Raw genomic sequence first — 22,637 nt, 5'->3', positions numbered from 1 at the left:
GTCTGTAGTTTGTTCAGATGATGAAAAACTCAACTTACCACAAGGTTATCTGCCACAGCCCCCATGAAGCCATGTTTGTCTGCAAAGCCAGGCTTGGCCTGGCAACTCCAAGTCACCCCAGGAAGTTATGCTTACACTTAGGACCGGATAGGATTCGAAGAGGGAACAGAGACAACTGAAGAATAGCACCCATGTGCAACAAGAAGACAACAGAGAGATGAGACCTGGGCGTGAATTCAATGTTGTTCTTTCACATGTAGCTTTCATTAGAATGTTTCTGGCCTGAAAGTACCAGAAAACTCAACTCACAATGGCACACCCAATAAGGTGATTTGTTATTTAACCTCCAGTACTTTCTAAATACGTGACAGGATTGGTTAATTTAATGACTCAGCATTGCTATTAAGGAACAAGTTTCTTCAACTTTCTTCTTCCATTTCCAGGATGTCCTCTTCAGCTAACTGTCCTCACAGTCCCACAATTCCAGCAATGTCACACAGATATGATGATGTCTAGTAATAGACAAGGGAATGTTTTTCTGCAATGTCTTTTTATAAAAGTGTGATGACAGTCTTTCCCCAAAGTTGCTGAGTAGACGTCCCACCTTGTCTCCTTGGTCAGACTTTTATCCCATGCCTATAACCAAACCTGTAATGGCAAGGGAAATGGGCCCACCAAGCCTAGCTCAGACCAGTCATGACTACCAGAGCTGGAACTGGAGCTGGAACTGGGGCTGGGGCTGGGGCTGGTACCTGCCTCCTCTAAAGCAAGTGAGCACCTGAACAAGATGAGGGTCCATTAGCTGGGATGAAGGGGAGGAATGGCTGTTGGGTAGACAACCCCCCAGGTCCACCACATACTGCTACCTCCTCCTTCTTATCGGTTTCCTGGCAGAACCTCCCTGCTGCAGTGCTGTGGCTCTGCAAATGGGGTGCCTGACATAGTGCTTCCCTCAGCCCTAGGGGCCGCTGGGAGGGTCTTGATTGGCCAGAGTATCCATGCTGATTGCTTTTGCCATAGCAGTCCCTTCTGTTGACCACAACGTGCAGTGCTATTTATAACATTTTCCTATGATTTTTAAGAGGGGGAGAAGGTTGGGAGCTCTGGCCTTGTGGTCTATAGTAACATTCCTCTATTAGAGTGTGAGTGCTTTTAAATTATTTGCTCCCTCCAATTTATTTTTTAAATTAATTAATTTCCAATTTATTTTTTAAACTGGAACGCACTTTAAAATCTGTGCTCTATCTAGCAAATCTGGGGTGTGGAGAGAGAACTGGAGTGGGGTAAGCATGGGAGCTGGTACTGTAGTCCCAGAGTGAAAGTGGGGTATATATTTGTACGGGTGGTGGTAGTAGTAAGCAGTCTTATTCCAGATTACTTTGAAGGTATTGCTGACAGATTTGGTTGTGGGATGAGGATGAGTCAAAAGATGAGTTAAGAATGACTGCAGGGGAATTCCCTGGAGGTCCAGGTCCAGTGGTTAGGGCTCCGCGCTGCAGGCAGCATGTTTGATCCCTGGTGGGGGGAAATAAGATCCCTCATGCCGTGTGGTGCGGGAGAGTGGAGGTGGAGAATGAAAAAGAATGACTCCAGAAAAAGAGTTGCCACTTTGAGTTGGGGAAGAATGCTTTTGGGGAAATATTCAATGTTAGAGTTGCCCCTTAGGCGCCCAGGTGGAGATGTTGAATAGGCAGTTGGATGTATGTGTCTGGAATTCAATGGAGAGGCTAGAGAATTGAGTCTGGGAGGCATCTAGAGTTGGCATCTGAAGTCACAAGACCGGAAGGGAGCACAAGTGTAGTGAGAATGGACAGAGAAAAAGAGAGGGCTCGGTCTGAGTCCTGGGGCGACCTGGGAGTAAAGGGAGAAGAGGAGAAACCAGGAAAGGAGAAGAGAAGTAGGTAGGAAGCAACACAAGAGAGTGGTTTGCTGGACACCAGTTTAGAAAGTGTGTCAAGGAGGGAGTGATCTGTTGTGTCAAATGCTGCAGACAGGCTCAGTAAGATGAGGGCTGAGAGGTGACCGTGGGGATTAGCAAAACGGAGGTCACTGGTAGTGTTGACAAGGGCAGTTCCAGAGGAGAGGTGGAGAGTGAAAGCCTGACTGAACAGGCGGAAAGGAATGGGAAACAGTAGGCAAACCTCTCTAGAAGTTTTGCTGTAAAGTGAAGCAGAAACAGGAGGGTAGCTGGATGCTAAGTGGTCACTTTTTTTAATAGGAGAAATTAAAATATGTTGGTAAAGCGATGAGAATAATACAGAGGAAGGGGTGATGGAGAAAACGGGGAGAATTGCCCAGGGAATATCATAGAGAAAATGAGTGAGGACAGGATTCAGTGCACAATTGTAGGAATCGGTGTCAGTAGGCAGTTTACACATAGTCTCAGGAGGGAGGCATGTAGGTGGGTAAATGAAGTGATGTGAAATTATGAGTTTACTGAGCCCCGTGACTTTCCTCGTAAAATAGGAAGCAACGTCATTAGCCAAGAGTAAGGATGGAGAAGGAAGTGATGGAGGTTTGCTGAGAGGAGAAATATGACTTGATTCTTTAGCATGATAGGCTGGGCCAGCTGAGGGGAATTTGAAACCACGATGAGAAGAATGTGGAGAGAGCTACTTTTTCCCTTGCGATATTCGTTCCTCTAGGCGCTCGGTAGTCTGCGTCCGTTTCCTTGGAGACCAAGACAGGCAAGAAAGCGGCAGGTCTCGCTGGGAAGTTTGAGTGGCCTTGGTTACCGCGCGACCCACGCTGAGACAAGGAAGTTGGAGAAGCCGAACAAATAGGCATCCCAAAAAATCGGGGCCCCAAGGCCTCCGGACTCTTCTTCCATTCCCCCTAATGGCGCGCGTCTCTCCGAAGTACGTAAAAGGCGTATGGAGGGGCTGTGGACCGCGCATGCGTGCGCCCAACCTATCTCTGGCTGGGTCCTCGCCGGGTGTTGTCCCAAGGCCTTTTGACCCCGCCCTCCCCCCCCCCCCGCCCCATCTCCCGAGCCCCGCCTCTCCCTCGAGCTCTCAAGCCCCTGCTTGGCTTGTGTCCCTAGTGGGTGAGATTTCGGCTTCGAGACCCCATGCCAGTTTCACGTTTGCTGCTTGCATCCCATGGGTTGGGAATGATGGGAGTTCTTTCCCGCCCCAATCCAGACTCAACCACGCTGGGATTTGCTCCACAGTCCCCCAGTTCCAGGTTCTGGTGAGTCCAAGAGGGCTAGGGAAGGTATGTGGGTGGGGCTTGCTGACCCTGGGCTTGCAGTCAGCTTGCTCTCAACGCCCACGGCGGTGACTGTCCTGGGCAATAGAATCCAGAAACCTGAATTCCAGGCCCGGCTCTGTCATGCATTTGCTGTGGGACCCGGGGCGTGGCTCTGAAACTCAGTTTTCTCACCACCTATCAAGATGTAAGGGTGTATTATGCTGCTCTCTTATTTATCTCTGATTGCTTTCCTGTTGGGTCTTTTCCATGCCTTCTGTTTCTCACAGTTCTTAGCACCTCCCAGCCGATGTGCTTAGTAAATTCTGGCTGGCTGCTGAAAAAGTGATAGCTAACACTTATGGAACACTTACCACATGCTTTACAAATATCATCTTTTGGAATTTTTGTACCAACCTGTGGAGGTAGCGTTTATAATTAGATCCAGTTTACAGATGAGAAAATTGAGGCTCAGAGAGGTAAATCCACTTGATCAAGGTTACAGATATCTGTAAGGGGGTAAGCTGGGATTTGAGCCCATGAGTTGTGTGACTGATTTGTGTTATGTCTGGTAGGATTATGTTCCATGGCAGCGGTCCAAGCAGAAAGCCAAGCCATCTACTCTGCCTCCGATCCCACGAGCTGTCAACACTCAGAAAAGCAAAATGAAGACCTGGACTACCGTCCAGCCAGGTGGGCAGAGGCACTTGGGTGCTGGTGGAGTTGGGGACAGGATGGAGTGGATGCTCTTGGCCCTTGGTGACAACATTTATATCAGGGTAGGCTAACTGCTATAACAAACAATCCCCAGATTTCAAGTATTGATACAGAAACATATTTCTCATTTATGTTGAAGTACATTTGTGGATCTAGCGGGGAGGGAGTAATCTTTTTCATGTGATCATTCAGGGATCTAGGCTCCTTCACCTTGTGACAATGACATTTTTTAAGGCCTTGAAGTCCTCTGCTGGGTACTTTTGCATCCAGCAGAGAGAGAAGAGAGAGAGCAAGAGTATGGATGATCCTGTGGGTATTTCTTTTTCAGGGCATAGACTTGAAGTGACACACATCACTTCTACTCATATTCCAGTGTCCATAACTCAGTCACATGCCTACCCTTAACCACAAGGGAAGATGGGAAATATAGTCCAGCTATGTGTCCAGGAGGAAAAGAAAACAGGGTTTGGTGAACTTGGGATAATCTCTGCCACATCACTGTCATGCCTTCCAGGGGAGTTCTGAGGCCTTGGCTCAGGCAGACACGGGTTCAGACCTTGGCTCTCCCATCTGCTCTCTTGGGAAAGTGAGAAAGATGAATGAGTTTTTGTTTTCTCATTTGTAAAATGAGGACACTAATCTTTACCTGATAGGATTGTTGTGAGAATTAAATGAGAAGATCTGTGTAAAGCATTGTTATTCAGACCCAACACTCCTTTTAATGACAAATATTACAAATATTTTGTAATATTCCTTTAGTATCCTGAAATAAACTTCATAGATAATATAACCTACCTACATATATAATTTTTAAATATTAATTTAATACCATAACTGTAAAGGAAATGGAAAGTTATTTATAGTTAAATAAAGTATATTTCAGTATGTAAATGCTCAGGATGGAGTCCGTTAGAAGACATTAGAAAGTCTTCAGAAGCTTACTCATAGATGTGGAGTCATGGTGAACATAACAGTTGCAAATGCAGAGTGACACACGGTGGGAAATCAGGGGCTCAAAATACCAAGAGGGATTTTTCATTGCAACTGTGATTTCCAAAGTGGTGCCCATCTCTTGGTAAAGTTCTAAACAAAAAAAGCACAATCTTCCCTTGATTGTAGCTGCTTTCTTGGAAAATTCAGCATTATAGTAAAACCCTGAAAAATATTCTTTGTGGCTATATGTAAAACAGAGTCAGGTTCTGGGATCGGATTGTTATAAATAGGGGTTTTACCTATGTCATATCTAGTAGGACTTAGGAAAGTTATGCAGGACAGGAGAATTCTATGTTCTATGGGGTTGTCCTGTTCTGGGGGATATCTTGTGTCCCTGGCCCCCACCTATAGATGCCACTTGGGCCCCGAATGAGAACCCATAGATCCCCCCCCGCCAATATGTCTAAAACACCCCTGTCGAGAGTCATTGATATAAAGTGATGAGCACAAGAGCTGGTGGTAGTTTTTTTTTTTTTGCTGTACGCGGGCCTCTCACTGTTGCGGCCTCTCCCGTTGCAGAGCACAGGCTCCGGACGCGCAGGCTCAGCGGCCACGGCTCACGGGCCCAGCCGCTCCGCGGCATGTGGGATCTTCCTGGACCAGGGCCCGAACCCGTGTCCCCTACGTCGGCAGGCGGACTCTCAACCACTGTGCCACCAGGAAAGCCCAAGACCTGGTGGTAGTGACAGAATTTTTGTCTTTGGTCCTAGACCCTATTCAAACAGCATCTACAAGGAAACTCTTGCCCTTTTCTTTCACTGGGGAAGCGGTGAGCTATGTAACAGACACACCCACAAGCAGAACAAGAGCAGTTACCGTATACCAAGCACTTACTATGTGCTAGATACTGTTCTCAACACTTTACACGTGTCACTTCATTTAATCTTCCCAACAACCCCATGAGGTGAGTGCTGTTGTTATCACCTCCTCTTACAGATGAGGAACCTGAGGCACAGACAGGTGTAACTCCTAAGGTCACAGGTAGGATGGGCACATCCAGACTGTGATATTTGGCAGTTTGGCTCCAGGACCCACAGTCAACCACTGGAGAAATGAAGTAAAAAATAAATGTAAAATGTAAAACAGTAAAACTTTTAGAAAAAAACATAGGAGAGAAAAATCTTTGGGACTGATGGCCAAGTGAAGAGTTCTTTGACTTTACACAAACAGCTGGATCCATAAAAGAAAAATGAAATAAATGGACAAGTTGGACTTCATCAAAATTTAAGACTTTTGTTCTTTGAAAGACTCTGTTAAGAGTATAAAAAGACAAGCTACAGACTTGGAGAAAATGTTTGCAAACCACATATCTGACAAAGGACTGCTTTGTAGAATATATTGGGAACCATCAAAACTCACTAGAAAACCAATTCAGTTAGAAAATGGGCAAAAGACATGAAGAGGCATTTCACCCGAAGAGGAAATACACATGGTAAATAAGCACGTGAAAAGATGTTCAACATCATTATCCATTAGGGCTATGCAAATTAAACCACAATGAGGTGTCACTGCACACCTATAAGAATGGGTAAAATGGAAAATAGTAGTAACACCAAATGTTGGCAACGAGGAGAAACTGGGTCATGCATACATTGCTTGTGGGTATGTGAAATGGAGCTGCCATTCTGGAAAAGAATATGGCAGTTTCCTATGAAACTAAACACACATTTCCCATAATGATCCAACAATTGCACTCTTGGGCATTTGTTCCAGAGACGTGAAACTTATGGTCACACAAAAACCAGTGCAAGAGCATATCCAAAAGGATAAAATACCTTAGGTAGGAATAAACCTACCTAAGGAGACAAAAGACCTGTATGCAGAAAACTATAAGACACTGATGAAAGAAATTAAAGATGATACAAACAGATGGAGGGATATACCATGTTCTTGGATTGGAAGAATCAACATTGTGAAAATGACTATACTACCCAAAGCAACCTACAGATTCAATGCAATCCTTATCAAACTACCACTGGCATTTTTCGCAGAACTAGAACAAAAAATTCCACAATTTGTATGGAAACACAAAAGACCCTGAATAGTAAAGCAATCTTAAGAAAGAAAAATGGAGTTGGAGGAATCAGGCTCCTTGACTTCAGACTATACTACAAAGCTACAGTAATCAAGACAGTATGGTACTGGCACAAAAACAGAAATATAGATCAATGGAACAGGATAGAAAGCCCAGAGATAAACCCACGCACATATGGTCACCTTATCTTTGGTAAAGGAGGCAAGAATATACAGCGGAGAAAAGACAGCCTCTTCAATAAGTGGTGCTGGGAAAACTGGACAGCTACATGTAAAAGAATGAAATTAGAACACTCCCTAACACCATACACAAAATAAACTCAAAATGGATTAAGGACCTAAATATAAGGCCAGACACTATAAAACTCTTAGAGGAAAACATAGGCAGAACACTCTATGACATACATCACAGCAAGATCCTTTTTGACCCACCTCCTGAAATGGAAATAAAAACAAAAATAAACACATGGGACCTAATGAAACTTAAAGGCTTTTGCACAGCAAAGGAAACCATAAACAAGATGAAAAGACATCCCTCCGAATGGGAGAAAGTATTTGCAAATGAAGCAACTGACAAAGGATTAATCTCCAAAATTTACAAGCAGCTTATGCAGCTCAATATCAAAAAAACAAACAACCCAATACAAAAATGGGCAGAAGACCTAAACAGACATTTCTCCAAAGAAGATATACAGATTGCTAACAAACACATGAAAGGATGCTCAACATCACTAATCATTAGAGAAATGCAGATCAAAACTACAATGAGGTATCACCTCACACCAGTCAGAATGGCCATCATCAAAATATCTACAAACAATAAATACTGGAGAGGGTGTGGAGAAAAGGGAACTCTCTTGCACTGTTGGGGGAAATGTAAATTGATACAGCCACTATGGAGAACAGTATGGAGGTTCCTTAAAAAACTAAAAATAGAACTACCATACAGCCCAGCAATCCCACTACTGGGCATATACCCTGAGAAAACCATAATTCAAAGAGTCATGTACCAATATGTTCATTGCAGCTCTATTTACAATAGCCAGGACATGGAAGCAACCTAAGTGTCCATTGACAGATGAATGGATAAAGAAGATGTGGCACATATATACAATGGAATATTACTCAGCCATAAAAAGAAACGAAATTGAGTTATTTGTAGTGAGGTGGATGGACCTAGAGTCTGTCATACAAAGTGAAGTAAGTCAGAAAGAGAAAAACAAAGACCGTATGGTAACACATATATATGGAATCTATAAAAAAATAAAGGTTCTGAAAAACCTAGGGGCAGGACAGGAATAAAGATGCAGATGTAGAAAATGGACTTGACACTGGGAGGGGGAAGGGTAAGCTGGGACAAAAAGAGAGTGGCATGGACATATGTACACTACCAAATGTAAAATACATAGCTAGTGGGAAGCAGCCACATAGCACAGGGAGAGCAGCTTGGTACTTTGTTACCACCTAGGAGGGTGGGAGGGAGACGCAAGAGGGAGGAGATATGGGGATATATGTATATGTATAGCTGATTCACTTTGTTATACAGCAGAAACTAAGACACCATTGTAAAGCAATTATACTCCAATAAAGATGTTAAAAAAAAAAAGACGATGTGGTGTGTATACACACACAGATGCGCACACACACACACACACACACACACACACACACAGGAATACTACACAGCCATAAAAAAGAATGAAATAATGCCATTTGCAGCAACATGAATGGATCTAGAGATTACCATACTAAGTGAAGTGAATCAGAAAGACAAATATCGTATGATATCATTTATATGTGGAACCTAAAATATGATACAAATGAACTTATTTACAAAACAGAAACAGACTCACAGACATAGAAAACAAACTTATGGTTACCAAAGGGGAAAGGTGGGTGTAGAGATAAATTAGAAGTTTGGGATTAGCAGATACAAACTAGTATATATAAAATAGATAAACAACAAGGTCCTACTGTATACCATAGGGAATTATATTCAATATCTTGTAATAAACTATAATGGAAAAGAATATGAAAAGTATATATATATATATATAAAAAACTGAATCACTTTGCTGTACACCAGAAACTAAGACAACTTGTAAATCAACTGTACTTCAATTTTAAAAAGTGAAAAAAAAAAAAAAAGTGCATGAAAGTTCCAGAGTAGCCTTATTCATAATACCCCCAAACTGGAAACAATCCAGATGACCTTTAATGAGTGAGTAGTTAAACAAACTATGGTGGGCTTCCCTGGTGGCGCAGTGGTTGGGAGTCCGCCTGCCGATGCAGGGGACACGGGTTCGTGCCCCGGTCTGGGAGGATCCCGCATGCCGCGGAGCGGCTGGGCCCTTGAGTCATGGCCGCTGAGCCTGCGCGTCCGGAGCCTGTGCTCCGCAACGGGAGAGGCCGCAGCAGTGAGAGGCCCGCGTACCGCAAATAAACCCCCAAAAAACAACAACAACAACAAAAACCAAACGATGGTACATCCATTCCATAGCATGTAGTACTGTTCAGCAAGAAGGAAAGAACTTTTGATACATTCACTAACTTGGATGAATCTCCAGAGAATTATGCTGAGTGAAAAAAGCCTATCTCAGAAGTGACATACTGTATGACTCCATTTGTATAACCATCTGGGAATGACAGAATTTGTAGAAATGGAGAACAGATTAGTGATTGACATAGGTAGGGGGAGCATGGAAGGGGAGGGAAGTGGGTGTGGCAATAAAAGGCAGCATAAGAGATCCTTGTGGTTGTGGAAATGTTCTGTCTTTAAGTGTTCTGGTTGTGATATTGTACTTAGTTTTGCAAGATGTTACGGTTGGGAAAAATTGGGTTAAGGGAACATAGGATTTCTCTGCATTATTTCTTAAGTAAATGTAATCTGAATTTATTTAAAAATAAAAAGTTTAATTACAAAAATAATAAATCAGGGCTACCACCATTAATGAAAAGAAATACTCCTTATTAAAGCAATAAATCTTGCTAAGTATTTAAGTTCAGCTTACAATGTTATAATTTTTAAAAACCCTTGTGAAGGGGGTTTTGGAAGTTGGTTAATTAAATTCTCCTAAATCGTTTAAGCCACCTTTAAAATTTAATATATTCACTTTCATTTTCAAAGAGTTCACTTGTTCTGATGAACAAAACCATTGGGTATTTAATGTAATTCTTGTATATCTAATAAATAAACTTCTAAATATGGATAATCTTATGTTCATTTAAAAATTGTAATTTATACACATTTAATAAGAGTGTATTAAACCTTTCAACTTAAAACAAATCTAAATCAAAATCTCACTTACACATTTTAAATTAGAACCACAAAATTAATCTATTAATCACTCCATCTCTCAAACAATACAATTAAATACCAGATACATACAGATAATTCATAACTTTAACACAAAATTACTCTAATTTTACTTTGTCACTTCAACACTTAATACTAAATTAAGGATATTGATCCATAAAAGAAATAATATTTTTCAAAAATGAACTGGGTTGCACCTCCAACAGAGATGTTGGCGGGGGCTGACAAGGCAGCAGTAGTGTTTGGGATCATCTGTGTGATTTGCCTCATAACTGCGCAGGATGCGTGGAGAGGAAGCAGGGATTCTCAGAACATGCCCTCCTAATGCCTTCTTCCGATCTGAATTATTTTCGTGTACTTCTCATCTGGCAGGACCACAGCTTTTACAGGTATTCCGCAGACAGCTGGTTAGCATTTTGCACGGCTCCTGTGCCTTTATCTGATGCTGTGGTCCTGATCCCAATTCTCAGGTCATTGGTAATAACAGTGACAGCTAGTAATTTATATTTAGCACTGAATATGGGTTAGGCACTATTCCAAATACTTTATAGTAACTTCTTTTTTAATTTCACTACAACTCTGTGAGGTAGGCATGATGATTATTTCTGTTTTACAGATGGGAAAGCTGAGGGACAGAGAGGTCATGTGACCTGCCCAAGGTCATATAGCTAGTAGAAGGCAGAATCCAGATTCAAACCCAGGCTGTCTGCTTCATTCGTTGTTGCTATTAACCCCTACCCCTTCTGAGCTTGCCACCGGCCAGCTTGGTGGGAGAGATTGGGGATGTCTGGCCATCTCCTGCTGCTACCCCTCTCCTCCCCTCTGTTCAACCCCACCGTCACTGTGGTATGTGGAAGTCTCCTGGGCTTCTCTGTCCGTTATAACAAGGCTCAGAGTGGGGCCTGGGAGCTAACTGATGGATGTGAGCTTCATTCCTCAGTCTCACTTTCGTACATTATAAGGACATGAGTGGATGGCATTGGGGTTTCTCATGGCTGGTGCATTCCCTGGGACCTGACCCCAGACCTGCCTCTACCCTCACACTCTCTCTGTCCTTTCCTATACCCTAGGGTTGCAATCCAAGCCCACCTTGTGGATGACAAGTCAACCGAGGAATCCACTAGAACTGCGCAGAGGAAAGTTGGACTCGGGGAAGACACAGACCAAAATCCGACTAGTGAGAGTATGACGAGCATCTTTCCGCAGGCACCAGGGCCCAGGGCAGGGGGCGGGGAATGGTGATAGCAAACACGCACTGAGCACTTCATGGGTGCCTGACTTGACCCCTCATCCCCACAGCAACCCCGTGGGCACGCTTATCATCATCCCTCTTCTACAGATGGGGAAACCGAGGTGCAGGGAGATGACACAGACCACGCAGCTAGAAAATGCAGTACCAGGGGTCAAAGCCAGTTAGGCAAACAGTAGTTTGCCTTTGTTTTTGTATTTTTTGGCCACGCTGCAAGGCATGTGGGATCTTAGTTCCCTGACCAGGGATCGAACCTGCGCCCCCTGCATTGGGAGCAGAGAGTCTTTTTTTTTTTTTTTTTTGGGAGCACAGAGTCTTAACCACTGGACCACTAGGGAAGTCCCTTGCCTTTGTGTTTAAGACTCAGGAAAATGATCAGAATCACTTTTTTTTTAACATTAATGACTGCAATGCATTAAAACATGATATATATGAACATCTATGAAAGAACAAATAAAACCAACTCGCTGTTCACCTTTGGAGGATCCCAGGGAAACAAATCACTAATTTTTTTTTTTTGACTTAAAACAATAGAAATTTATTGTCTCACAGTTCTGGAGGCCAGAAGTCCAAGATCAATGTGTTGGCAGGACTGTGCTCCCTCTGAGCAGAATCACTTTTTATTTTACTGCATTAGGAACACAATTTAGTGGCTTGTTCATTTTAAAATTTCCAGTAGCCTTTTATGGAATACAGTGCATCTTAAAGCAAGGCTTAGGAGCTTACTATTAAAAATTTTCACATCAACTAATAGAACTTTTGATAATTGATTTTCTTACCATCCATTGTTTTTTTATGGCTTCTGAACATTGTTTCAAAGTATTTGAAATGACTAGAAGAAGAGGGGGCTTTTGTGTCCATAGGAGAAAGTAAAATACCAAATACTATAAATACTACAAAATACTATAGAAGAATTCTTAACTTCTTCAGGAAAGTTTTTAATATGAGTCAATGAACAATGACTGTTATATAAAGAAATAGGGAAAAATGTATTTGCCTTGAAACCTTTTTTTTCCTTTAACCTTCAATTTTGCAAAAATGGTTTAGAGGCAGCCCTGCATTCGTAAAGTAGGAACTCATATTTCTGATGTTATTTTTTTTATTTTTATTTTTTTGCAGTATGTGGGCCTCTCACTGTTGTGGCCTCTCCCGTTGCGGAGCACAGGCTCCGGACGTGCAGGCCCAGCGGCCATGGCCCACGGGCCCAGCTGCTCCGTGGCATGTGGGATCTTCCCGGGCCGGGTCACGAACCCGTGTCCCCTGCATTGGCAGGCGGACTCTCAACCACTGTGCCACCAGGGAAGCCCTCTGATGTTATTTTTATCCTGACTTTAGAAGGGTTTATGTGTTTTTGTTTGAAACATGAACTTGGACAATTGGCTCTAAAAGTTGTGCTCCTAACCAGTTCCTAATACTGTCTCTTGTAATCATTCATTTGTTTAGTCAACAAATATTTGAGCACCTACTATGTGCCAGACCCTGTTCTAGGTGTGGGGATTCACCAGTGATGTGGACTCTGACCTTAGGGAGCTCACATTCTACTCGGGGAGACAGACAATAAGTAAGACAGATAAAAATGTAATATGTGTAGTGAGGGTTAAGAGCTATGAAGAAGTGTAAAATAAGGTTAGGGGCTAAAGAGGCACAGAGGATGGAGTGGCCATGACTGTTTTAGGAGGGTGGTCAGGGAAGGCTGCTAAGGTGGTGACATCTGAGGGGGAATGTTCCAGGCCGAGAAACTGGAAGTGCAAAGGCCCTGAGGTTGGTGTGAGGTCAGTGATGGGCCAGGTGATGAGGAAGAAAGATGGTGGGCTGTGGGGGGAAGGAGATAGCTTGTATACAGCCCTGTAGTCCATGATTAGGCTTTGTGTTTGCATAGAGTAAGGCAGGAAGACCCTGGAGGATTCTGAGTAGAGTGGGGAAATGATCTGACTTAGATTTTCACAGGAGTCCTTGGGCTGCTGCTGCTGTGTGCAGAACGGGCTGTGGGGACAAGGGGGAAACAGAGCAAGGGAGTAGAAATGACTCAGTTGGTTTGTTCTTGGATATGAAGTAGGATCCTGACTCTGCCCCTCAGCCTTAGGACAGTCACTTACTCGATCAACAACTCCTGAGAGAATGCCTACGATATGCCAGGCACCAAGCCGGGTGTTGGGGACACAGCCGTGAACATGGCCCTTAGAATCTGTGCTATGATGGAGCTTATACTTTAGTGGGGAGACACATAATAAATGAATTTAAACCCCCAAAGAATAGTACTCATCAGTTTATTCAACCCATACTTATGGAGCTCCAGGCACTGTCCTGGATATACATACAGCTGTGACAAAACAACCAAAGCCCCTGCCCTCCTGGCTGTAAAATTCTAGTTGAGTAGACAGACACGAAACAAGATAATAAGAAAAACATGTTATGTTTGGTAGTGATGAGTCCTAGGAGAAAAATAAATTGGGAAAAGGGGAGACATAATTACAAACTGTAATTATGTAATTACAAATTGGGTAAGGGTCAGGACGGCACAAAGTAGGGTTTCTACCCTAGAGCTGGTGGTCAGGGAAGATCCATTTCTAGAGCAGAGGTCATTAATTCTACACTTTATCAGAATCACCTGGGAGTGGGGCTCAGTGGGCCCGAGACTCAAGAGACTGGCATTTTTCACAAGATGCTTCTGGTCCCTGTGGGCCATATTTGGAGATGTTTTGGTCTGGAGATGTGAAGGCAAGATGGTGGAGTGGCTAGGAGCCCAGACTTCAAGGACAACGGCTCTGCGATGGGTGACCTTGGGTAAGGTACTGCATCTCTCTGACCCTCAAGTTCTGCTTCTCTAAAGTGGGGATAATAATAGTCCCAAGTGGGCTTCTCTGGTGGCGCAGTGGTTGAGAGTCCACCTGCCGATGCAGGGGACATGGGTTTGTGCCCTGGTCTGGGAAGATCCCACATGCCGCGGAGCGGCTGGGCCTGTGAGCCATGGCCACTGAGCCTGCGCGTCCGGAGCCTGTGCTCCGCAACGGGAGAGGCCACAACAGTGAGAGGCCCGCGTACCGCAAAAAAAAAACAAAACCAAAACCAAAAATAATAGTCCCAAGTGAGGTAGTGCATGGGAAGTGCTTAGCATACTTTAGAGTTCATAATAAGTACTCTGTGCATTTGCACTATTACTCATTATCGTGTGAGGAATATGGCAGCTGAGGGCTAGGAAGAGGTAGTTTCTAGCAAAGGACAGAGAAATGAAGAACAGAAGGAATAAAGAAGAGAGCACATAGCCTGGCAGAGGCGGAGGGTGAGAACCGGTGAGAATGGTGACTCGTCCCTGAGTGTGCGAGACGCGCCACTAAGCGGCTTGACTGTGAATATTACCTCATCTGTTTTTTATAGCAGCAGCTCTCTGAAGCCGGTATTAGTTTCCTAACATACGGAATGAGTAGAGCAGGGTTCTGGGAGGCTAACTAACGTGCCCAGGTTCCCTTAGGTGGGAAGTGGCAGAGCTGGCATTTGAACCAAGGTGTGTCGAGGCCTAACATCCAAGTCTTGATCACTGTGAGGTTCAGCCCGCCTTGCGGCCTTAGGCCCACTCAGCTCCTCATCTTAATGTAGTGGAAAGATAGACATTGGGAGTCAGAAGTCTTCCTTTCGAGTTCCGGTGCCACTACTTCCTGTCTGTGCAACTTTGTGGCAGTCATGTAACCTGCCTGAACGTCCATCCACCTATCAGTAAAATAGAGCTGGGGAACAGGGTTGTTGGAGGGTAAGCTGATACCCTGAGCCGCCTGCTGAGTGAGGCACCCTCAGCGATTGTTCTTGTTGTTATTGTTATTGTAGGTTATGTGTACCTGCTTGGGGGCCCTTAGGCAAGTCCCTTAATCCCGTAGAGGCTCCTTCTTTTCCCAGGGGCTGTTGTATGAAACAGTCCTCACTCAGCTCAGCTGCCTGACGAGAAATGGTAGCAATTATCATCCACTCTGCCTCTCCTGCTTCTTCTCCAGACAAGGCCCATATCCTCGGCCATCTTCTTTCCTACTTGGGCGTTTTCTATTATTGCTAGTACTATATAGTTCATCGATTCTAAGAAGCCATTGATAATAAGGTGTACCTTTATCTTAATTACCCACTAATAAAATATTTGTCAATTAGACCGTAACACGCCACCAACTGTAAGATATATCCCCACCTCAGAGTGTAAAATTATGGGAAAATGGGTGTTTCAGAAAGAATGAAATAATTCAAGGTGCTCTGACCCGCAGACAATGGGGAACCGCCGCCCAGCTCGGGTGGCATTTACCAGTCGAGGCCACAAGGGGGCGGATTGCGGCGGGAGGGAAGTGGTCCCTAGGCTCCCGGAGGTTCCGGCCAGCTCCGCGCATCACGTAACACTGCCCCCTTTCCCTGTTCCTCCGCTTGCAGACGATGCTCAGGAACCGGCGAACCGCGCACCAGGAGCTCTGCAACCACGAGGACTTCCTCACCAAGCTCTGTGGGGAACTGATCAAGACCATCCAGGACACGGACGACAGCTCGGCCCTGAAAGTGCGGGTGATGCTGCAGCAGGAGGACGTCTTCACGGTGAGCCCCCACCGTGGCCCCGCAGCCCTGCCTCTGCCCTGCGTTGCGGTCCAGCCCGCGACGCCGCCCTCCTGAGCGCTTGGGCGCCCTCTCCTGCTTTCTCCCGGCCTCTCCCGGCCCATTGCGCAAGCTGCTTCCTCCATGTGGAGGATACATCTCTTACACACTCCGGCCCCCCCCACCCCCCGCCCACCTACCTGGGCTTTGGAATCAGACTGGGGGTGGCGGGGGGTGGGGACTCATCCCCATGAGCACTTATTAGCTGGAAGAGTTTGGGTTAACTTCTGAGCCCTGTAAAACTGGGGCACAACTGCACCCACCCCGAAGAGGAGTTGTGCCTGGCACACAGTATGTGTGGGGTTGGGTTTGGAGACTCCTCTGAGGAAGTGCTGAGTCCTCTGACAGTCCGTGCTTTGGCCGCACCAGTGGAGGCTTGGGGTGAACTGACCCCCCTCCCCGCCCCCGACTCCCACAGACCATCGCTGACATCTTGGAGTACGCAAACAAGAAGAAGCTGCACCAGATGAAGTGTGAGCTTCAGGAATGGGAGGAGAAGGAGGAATCCAGGATACAAAGTAAGAATCCCTGGGGCTGACTCCCTGACCCTCGCCTGGCCCTCTGTGGAGGTCAGCCGCCGGGCATTCCCCTTGCACCTCCCTTTCGGAAACCATCAGGCCCATCACCTCCCTTCTGCTAAGATGCACAGCTGACAGCTTACTCATCAAGCACTTAGCGCTTGCAGGCCCTACGTGCTTTGTTTTTACGGGCTCACTCTCCGTCATTCCGACTACCTGTAAGGCAGGGAAGTTTTCCTTTTCTCCCATTTTACAGATGAGGCAACTGAGGGTAAGGGAAATGAAGGTTATACAGCTAGGAGCCAGCATCCAATCCCAGCCTCCCTCTCTCTTGCCAGCGTCCCTCTGGGAGTCAGTGGCTGGAATAGGTCACTGGCCACAGACCTGCTGAGCCTGTGGTTTCTTTCCCCTGAGCAGACTAGAAGCCTTTTGAGGGGAGGGGCAGTGTGTCAGGCAGCCTCAGACGCTGGGGATCCCCTCCATGGAGGGTGGCAGGATAGACTGTCTTAATCCTGCCCTGGTCATGTCTTGGGAGCCAGTGTTGCCCCATTTCACTGGGCTCATTGCCTTGGGAGCGTGTGTGTGAGGGGACTGAGATCCAGAGAGGGAGGGTCTTGGTGAGGGTCATGCAGTGGCATTGGCAGAGCCGGGATCTTGCACTGGGATAGTTTCTTTCCTACCCGGTACTGCCTCTTCTCCTGTAAAGGTAAAGAGCTCTCTAGGGGCTTAACTGTCCACCACCTCCCAGCCTTGTGTGACCTTGCTTCAGCCCAGACCCCAATTCATTGGTCAAGGAGAGCTTTGCCTCTTGGGTCTCCCCAGGGGGGTTCTTGAGGGAGGATCCTGCCTTCTGTCCCTCCTGATCTCTTCAGACCTGGAGCAGCAGGTGGAACAGCTGGATGCCAAGATCGAGAAGGTCCACAAGAAAGTGAGCTTCATGAGCACTTACATGGACCGTGAGTATCCCATCAAGTCGGTCCAGGTTGCCAACCTTGTGCGCCAGCTGCAGCAGGTGAAGGACAGCCAGCAGGTAGGTGAGCCCATGGCCTTGCCTCGCCAGACCATGTGGGAGGCAGGGCTGGTGGCCAACACCCTCCTGCTGACCCCCAGGCTGAGCTGGATGACCTCAGTGAGATGTGCAGAATGGTCCTGGCATCTATGTCCAACCAGATTCAGAATAAGAAAAAAAACCTACTGAGGTCTCTGGTGGTGGTGAGTAGCCAGCCACTGTGGCAGGTATCCAGGTCCTGCCCCCAGCCCTGCCTTTTTCCCTGTCCTCTGCCTCCAGGCCCCCCACACACCCACCATGCTACCCAGTGCATGGTCGCCCCTGGGGCCAGACTTGGGAGCCAGACCTCTCCTTCCTCTGCAGAAAATCCAGCGTGCTCATCAGGAAACGCTCCTGCAGAAGACTTGGAATAGCCAGCTCATACTGAAATACATGGACAAGTTCCGAGAAGTGAGTGGGCAGCAAAGGTGGTCGTCACCCCTGTGCTAGAGCAGGAGGGTGGGTGGTCCCCAGGACCTGTGGGAGCCAGGCTTGTCCTGATGTGGCGCTCATGAGGTCTCTGACTCTGGTGTTAGCCTTCCTCCTTGGCAGTGCCATTAATGCCACTTGTCATTCATCTGAGAAGGGGATTTGTGCTGGCCTAGGGTTTGCCTCATTAACCAACACTGCCAGCCATGACCCAGCAGCACCATCGCCAAGCATCACCACATGACCATCACTTTAATTTCACTACCCAGCCCCGGTCTCCACCTCTTTAATTCTTGTCATTGACCATCACTCATGACCAGTGTTAATGAAATCCACCATCACCACCCTCTCGCGGTAATTTTCGTGATCTTGCACCTTCATCAGTTATCCGAGTGAATGGCCTTCATCACCTCCACCAGCCCCCGTTAATTCTCACTGTCAAGCGCTGCCACCCATTTGCAACCTGTCTCCCTTGTCCACGATCCCCTCACCCTTAACCGGAACCATCAAACATCGTCGGTAACTTGTGAGCCAGCCCTGCCCTGCACAGCGAGGACCCCCGTCTGGAGTCCGGAAGTCCCAGTGACAAAAGTGACAAAGCCCAGGCCATTTCTGTAGATGAATGAGCAGTAATCCTTGTTCATTTTGCCCTTTTCTCCCTTTGGTTGGGGAATGTTTCGTTTCTCACTTTCCCCTGCTCTCCTCAGCTTATAGACCATTTTGAGGAGGAAATACCCGTATTAAGGGCTGAGGTGGAGCAGCTCCAGTTTCAGATCTGGGAACCCCGAGAGATTGTGTTTGCGGACGTTCTGCTTCGGAGATCCAAGTATGTGATCCTTGTGTAGCTGCCTCTTAAACTAGCCACGCTCTGGACTCGAAGAAGCCCTCTGTTCTCGGGGAAGGCAGCCTGGTGGAGGAGGCAGGAGGCTGGGTTTTTGCCTTGGCTTTGCCCCTGACTGTGTAGCAGATGTGACCTTTCCCATCTTTGGGCCTTAGTGTCCCATCTCTGCACAGCAGGCTGAGTTAGGTAATCTCTCTGGACCCTTCCAATTCCACATTCCACGTTTCAACCAAGTGGGTCCGCCCCTAAGCTCCTGGGGTGTTCAGGAAGACAGTGTTGAGTGGGGTGGTCGGCTCCAGAGACGAATGGCCTGGAAGGCACACTGCAGGGAAAGAAGGGTGTTCTCTCCGTGGGGCAGAATTCTGGGCCCCAAAGGAAGGACTTCCCTTCTTCCAAAACCAGTTCTCTGCCTGCCCTCCCTTGGGTCAGGCCCTCTGGGTCTGAGGGTGAGGATCCCACCAGGCCACGCCTCTCTATGTGGGGCAGATCTTACCATCTGCAAATTATTTTTCTTCTTCTTAGCTTCTATGTCTATCTCCTTCTCTTCCTCTCCCTTTCTCTCCTCCTCCTCTACCTCCTATTCTTCATTCTCCTCTTATTTTCCTTGAAAAGTACTGTCAAGTTTATGATGTGCCTGTGGAGTGCCAGGCACTGTGAGTGCCGGTAACCCTTGGCTCTAACACCATGGAGCCAAGGAGGGGACCAGACATTCATCGATAACGAGCCACCGACAAAGGTCCCGCGGCAGCTGACCCCAGAGCTGCTGAAGCAGAGGCATAGACGTGGCGCTGGCAGAGCGTAGCCCGGACAGAGAGGAGTCTGGAGGGTCAAGAGAGGTTTTCCTGAGAATGTGACAGTTAAACCAAGGTCTGAAGGATGATGCATAGAAGTTCACTGGGCAAAAGGGGCTGAAGGGGGAAACTGAAGGAAGAACATTTCCAGGTGGTGGTGCTGGCGTCTTGGGGGTGTGGTGAGTAGGCACCGTCGTCCTTATCTGAGCTCTAAACACATTGAAATAAGACTGAAAGGAGCAAGGCAGACACGGGCCAGACGCTCACTTTTATTCTGATGAAGCTGATTTTAGAGAAGGTAGCAACAGCTTCGACCTCCAGATATCTTGGCTTCTGAATAGTGAACCCAGAATTAGGCAAGTCGAGCTCCTTGGTCAGCTGTGTTGGAGCAGAGGAGAGTGTCGTCCTTGCAGGCTGCTCGTGGCTGAGAGGGAACAGGACACCCATGCCCCATCCTATTCTCCAGACTCACTGTTCAGGTCGTTGTACCCCTTTCCAGGGGCAGAGTGAGTAAAGCGAGGCCAGGAGCAGTATGCCTGCTGCTGCCCCTCCACGGGCAGGGAGACACCAGGAATGGGAAGAAGCTTTCTCCTCCTAAAATGTGGGAGGGGTGCATCCCTAGCCAGAGCTTCTCCAACCAGAATGTGCACAGGAATCACCTAGAGATCTCGTTACAAAGCAGATGCTGAACCGGTAGGTCTGGAGTGGGGCTAAGGAGTCAGCATTTCTAAGAAGCTCCTGGGTGAGGCTGACGCTGCCAGTCCCTGGGTCACAAGCGGAGCAGTGAGGCTGTGGAGCATGTGTGGTGGGAGGGAACTTGATGTTTACCAGGGGCTGAATGAGGCTGGAATGCAGAGTGGTGGGGAGAGTAACGGGGAGGAAGCAGGACAGCTCAGCCCCTAGGAACTGCCAGGGCCCAGTAGACCGAGGGAAGAGTTTGGTACTTGACCCTGAAAGCAAAGAAATTGTAAGCTGAGTGGTGACATCAGATTTGCATTCCAAGAAGAGTTACTTTGAAAAGAGGGTGGAGAAGATATTGGAGAGGGGCCAGAGGAGGTGCTGGGAGTCTGGTTGGCAATCGTGTTGGGGGGGGGGTCGGGAGTGGCTTGGCCAGGGTGGGTGGCAGAAGAGAGAGGAGAGATGGATGGAGTGGAGAAGAATTGAAGAAGGTAAACCCGTAGGCCTTGGTGATATTTGGATGTGGGAAGTCAAGGACAGGGAGGTGTCAAGAATGACCCCTGGGTTTCTGGCTTTTGTCACAGGGTGGGTAGTGGTACCAGATCCAGAGAGAGGGAAGGCTGGGGCCGGGGGGTGAAGGATGCTTACGCAGGTCAGTCTGCAGTTGACTGGGACACTGAGTTTAATTTACAGAGACCTCAGCGTGGAGCTGTCAGGTAGACAGTGGGGGTACGAGTGTAGATATCAGAAGACAGATACTGACTGGAGATGGAAATTTGGGCATTGCCAGTACAGAGATGCATTTTCTTTTTACTATTATTTTGAACAATTTCAAATATATAGAAAAGTCCAGAGAGTATTATGATGAATACGCAGTTACCCATCTAGATTTAGGAATAGTTATATTTTTGCCATATTGGCTTCATCTTCATTTCTTCCTTGTTCTTTCTTCTGAAATGTTGTAAATTGCAGACATCCTGACATTTCATGTCTAAATTCTTCAGCGTGCGTCAGTATGTACCATAAGAGTGGGTGAGAGAACTGGGAGGGAGAATGTAATCCTGGAGCCTTGGAAATGTTCGTGCTGGTCACTGAGATGGGAAGATAGTGCAGATGGGAACCCACTGCTCTTGCTACTGTTACGGAAAGAATAATGCCTGTCATTTACTGAGCACTTATTACATGCTGGCCTGGTCTCATTTAATCTTCCCATCAGTGACTGAAGGTGGACCCTCCCCCCTTGACAGATGAGGAAACAAGGCTCACCTGGGGTCTGTCACATAGTGAGTGCTTGTTACATAGGTGCCCAGTGATGTCCAGAGGCTCAGAGGGGAGAAGCAGTGTGCTCAAGGTGACACAGAGTTAGGCTTCCAAACCAGTCATCCTGACTCCAGAGAGAGCACTCGTCCTGAGGGGCCCCAGCACTTCAGAGCTGAGCTCTTGTTTCCTCTTGGCCTCAGAGCTCTGTGGGGCAACATGAGTCCTGCCAAACCAGTTCCTTTTCCATTTTGATATGTGTGTGTGTGTGTGTGTGTGTGTGTGTGTGTGTTTGCTGTAAGGTCACAGGTTGTGTTCCTCTGAGGCCGTGCTCCCCTACCTGCAGCTCTGGCGCCCCTGCTTGGTGTCTCACACCCCTCTTTGCTGTTTCCTACCAGGTGCACCCCTAACATGGACATCATCCTCAACATCCCTGTGGAAGAGCTGCTGCCCTTCTAGATGGCGGGGCGATGGGCCACCCCTCCCTCCCTGGTCTCTTCCCCACACCCAGAGCCTTGAGCTCTCTCCTTCCAAGCCCACGTCCCCATCCAGACGCTGGTCTGCTGGTTCCTTCCTTCCTCCTGCTCCCTCCCTCCGTCCTTTCCTCCCTTGCGTGCTTCCTGTTCCTTTCTGCTTCCTGCGTCCCTCTCCCTCCATGCTTTTGGTTGGTGCTTCTACCTGAGCCAGGTAGGAATTCCTAGTCAAGTCCTTTTTACCAATAAAGCTGCGTTTGCCTTTTGCCAGTGCCTGGGGCTTCCTGAGAAGCCTAGGCAGAAGTGGATTTTGTCTTAAGATTAGGGGTGGGCAACTGTGCTGCCTGCATCTGGGGCTCCAAACTTCTTGAGAAGTGCTGGAGCGCCGCCCCCTGCCTGAGTCTCCATGGTTCTGTGGCTCCGGGCCACCCCCTCCCTGGTGCAGTGCGACTCCAGTTTCTCACCTGATTTGTGCCCAGACCTGTTG

General features: G+C 47.1%; 1 protein-coding gene across 1 annotated transcript; it reads left to right on the top strand.

The window, feature by feature from the left end:
* Positions 1-3,058: 3,058 nt before the first annotated feature.
* Positions 3,059-22,398, top strand: C15H20orf96 (chromosome 15 C20orf96 homolog). Its single transcript, XM_060123173.1, has 10 exons — positions 3,059-3,192; positions 3,765-3,882; positions 11,320-11,432; positions 15,900-16,058; positions 16,534-16,633; positions 17,506-17,663; positions 17,744-17,845; positions 18,006-18,092; positions 18,818-18,936; positions 22,076-22,398. The coding sequence occupies exons 2-10, from the start codon at positions 3,855-3,857 to the stop codon at positions 22,134-22,136; spliced, it is 927 nt and encodes a 308-aa protein (XP_059979156.1). The 5' UTR covers positions 3,059-3,192; positions 3,765-3,854; the 3' UTR covers positions 22,137-22,398.
* The last annotated feature ends 239 nt before the right edge of the window (positions 22,399-22,637 follow it).

Source organism: Lagenorhynchus albirostris, chromosome 15, assembly GCF_949774975.1.
Source record: "Lagenorhynchus albirostris chromosome 15, mLagAlb1.1, whole genome shotgun sequence".
In the NCBI taxonomy this organism is placed as follows: Eukaryota; Metazoa; Chordata; class Mammalia; order Artiodactyla; family Delphinidae; genus Lagenorhynchus; species Lagenorhynchus albirostris.
Note: the sequence above shows the minus strand (reverse complement) of the source record. Positions and strands in the feature narration are given on the sequence as shown.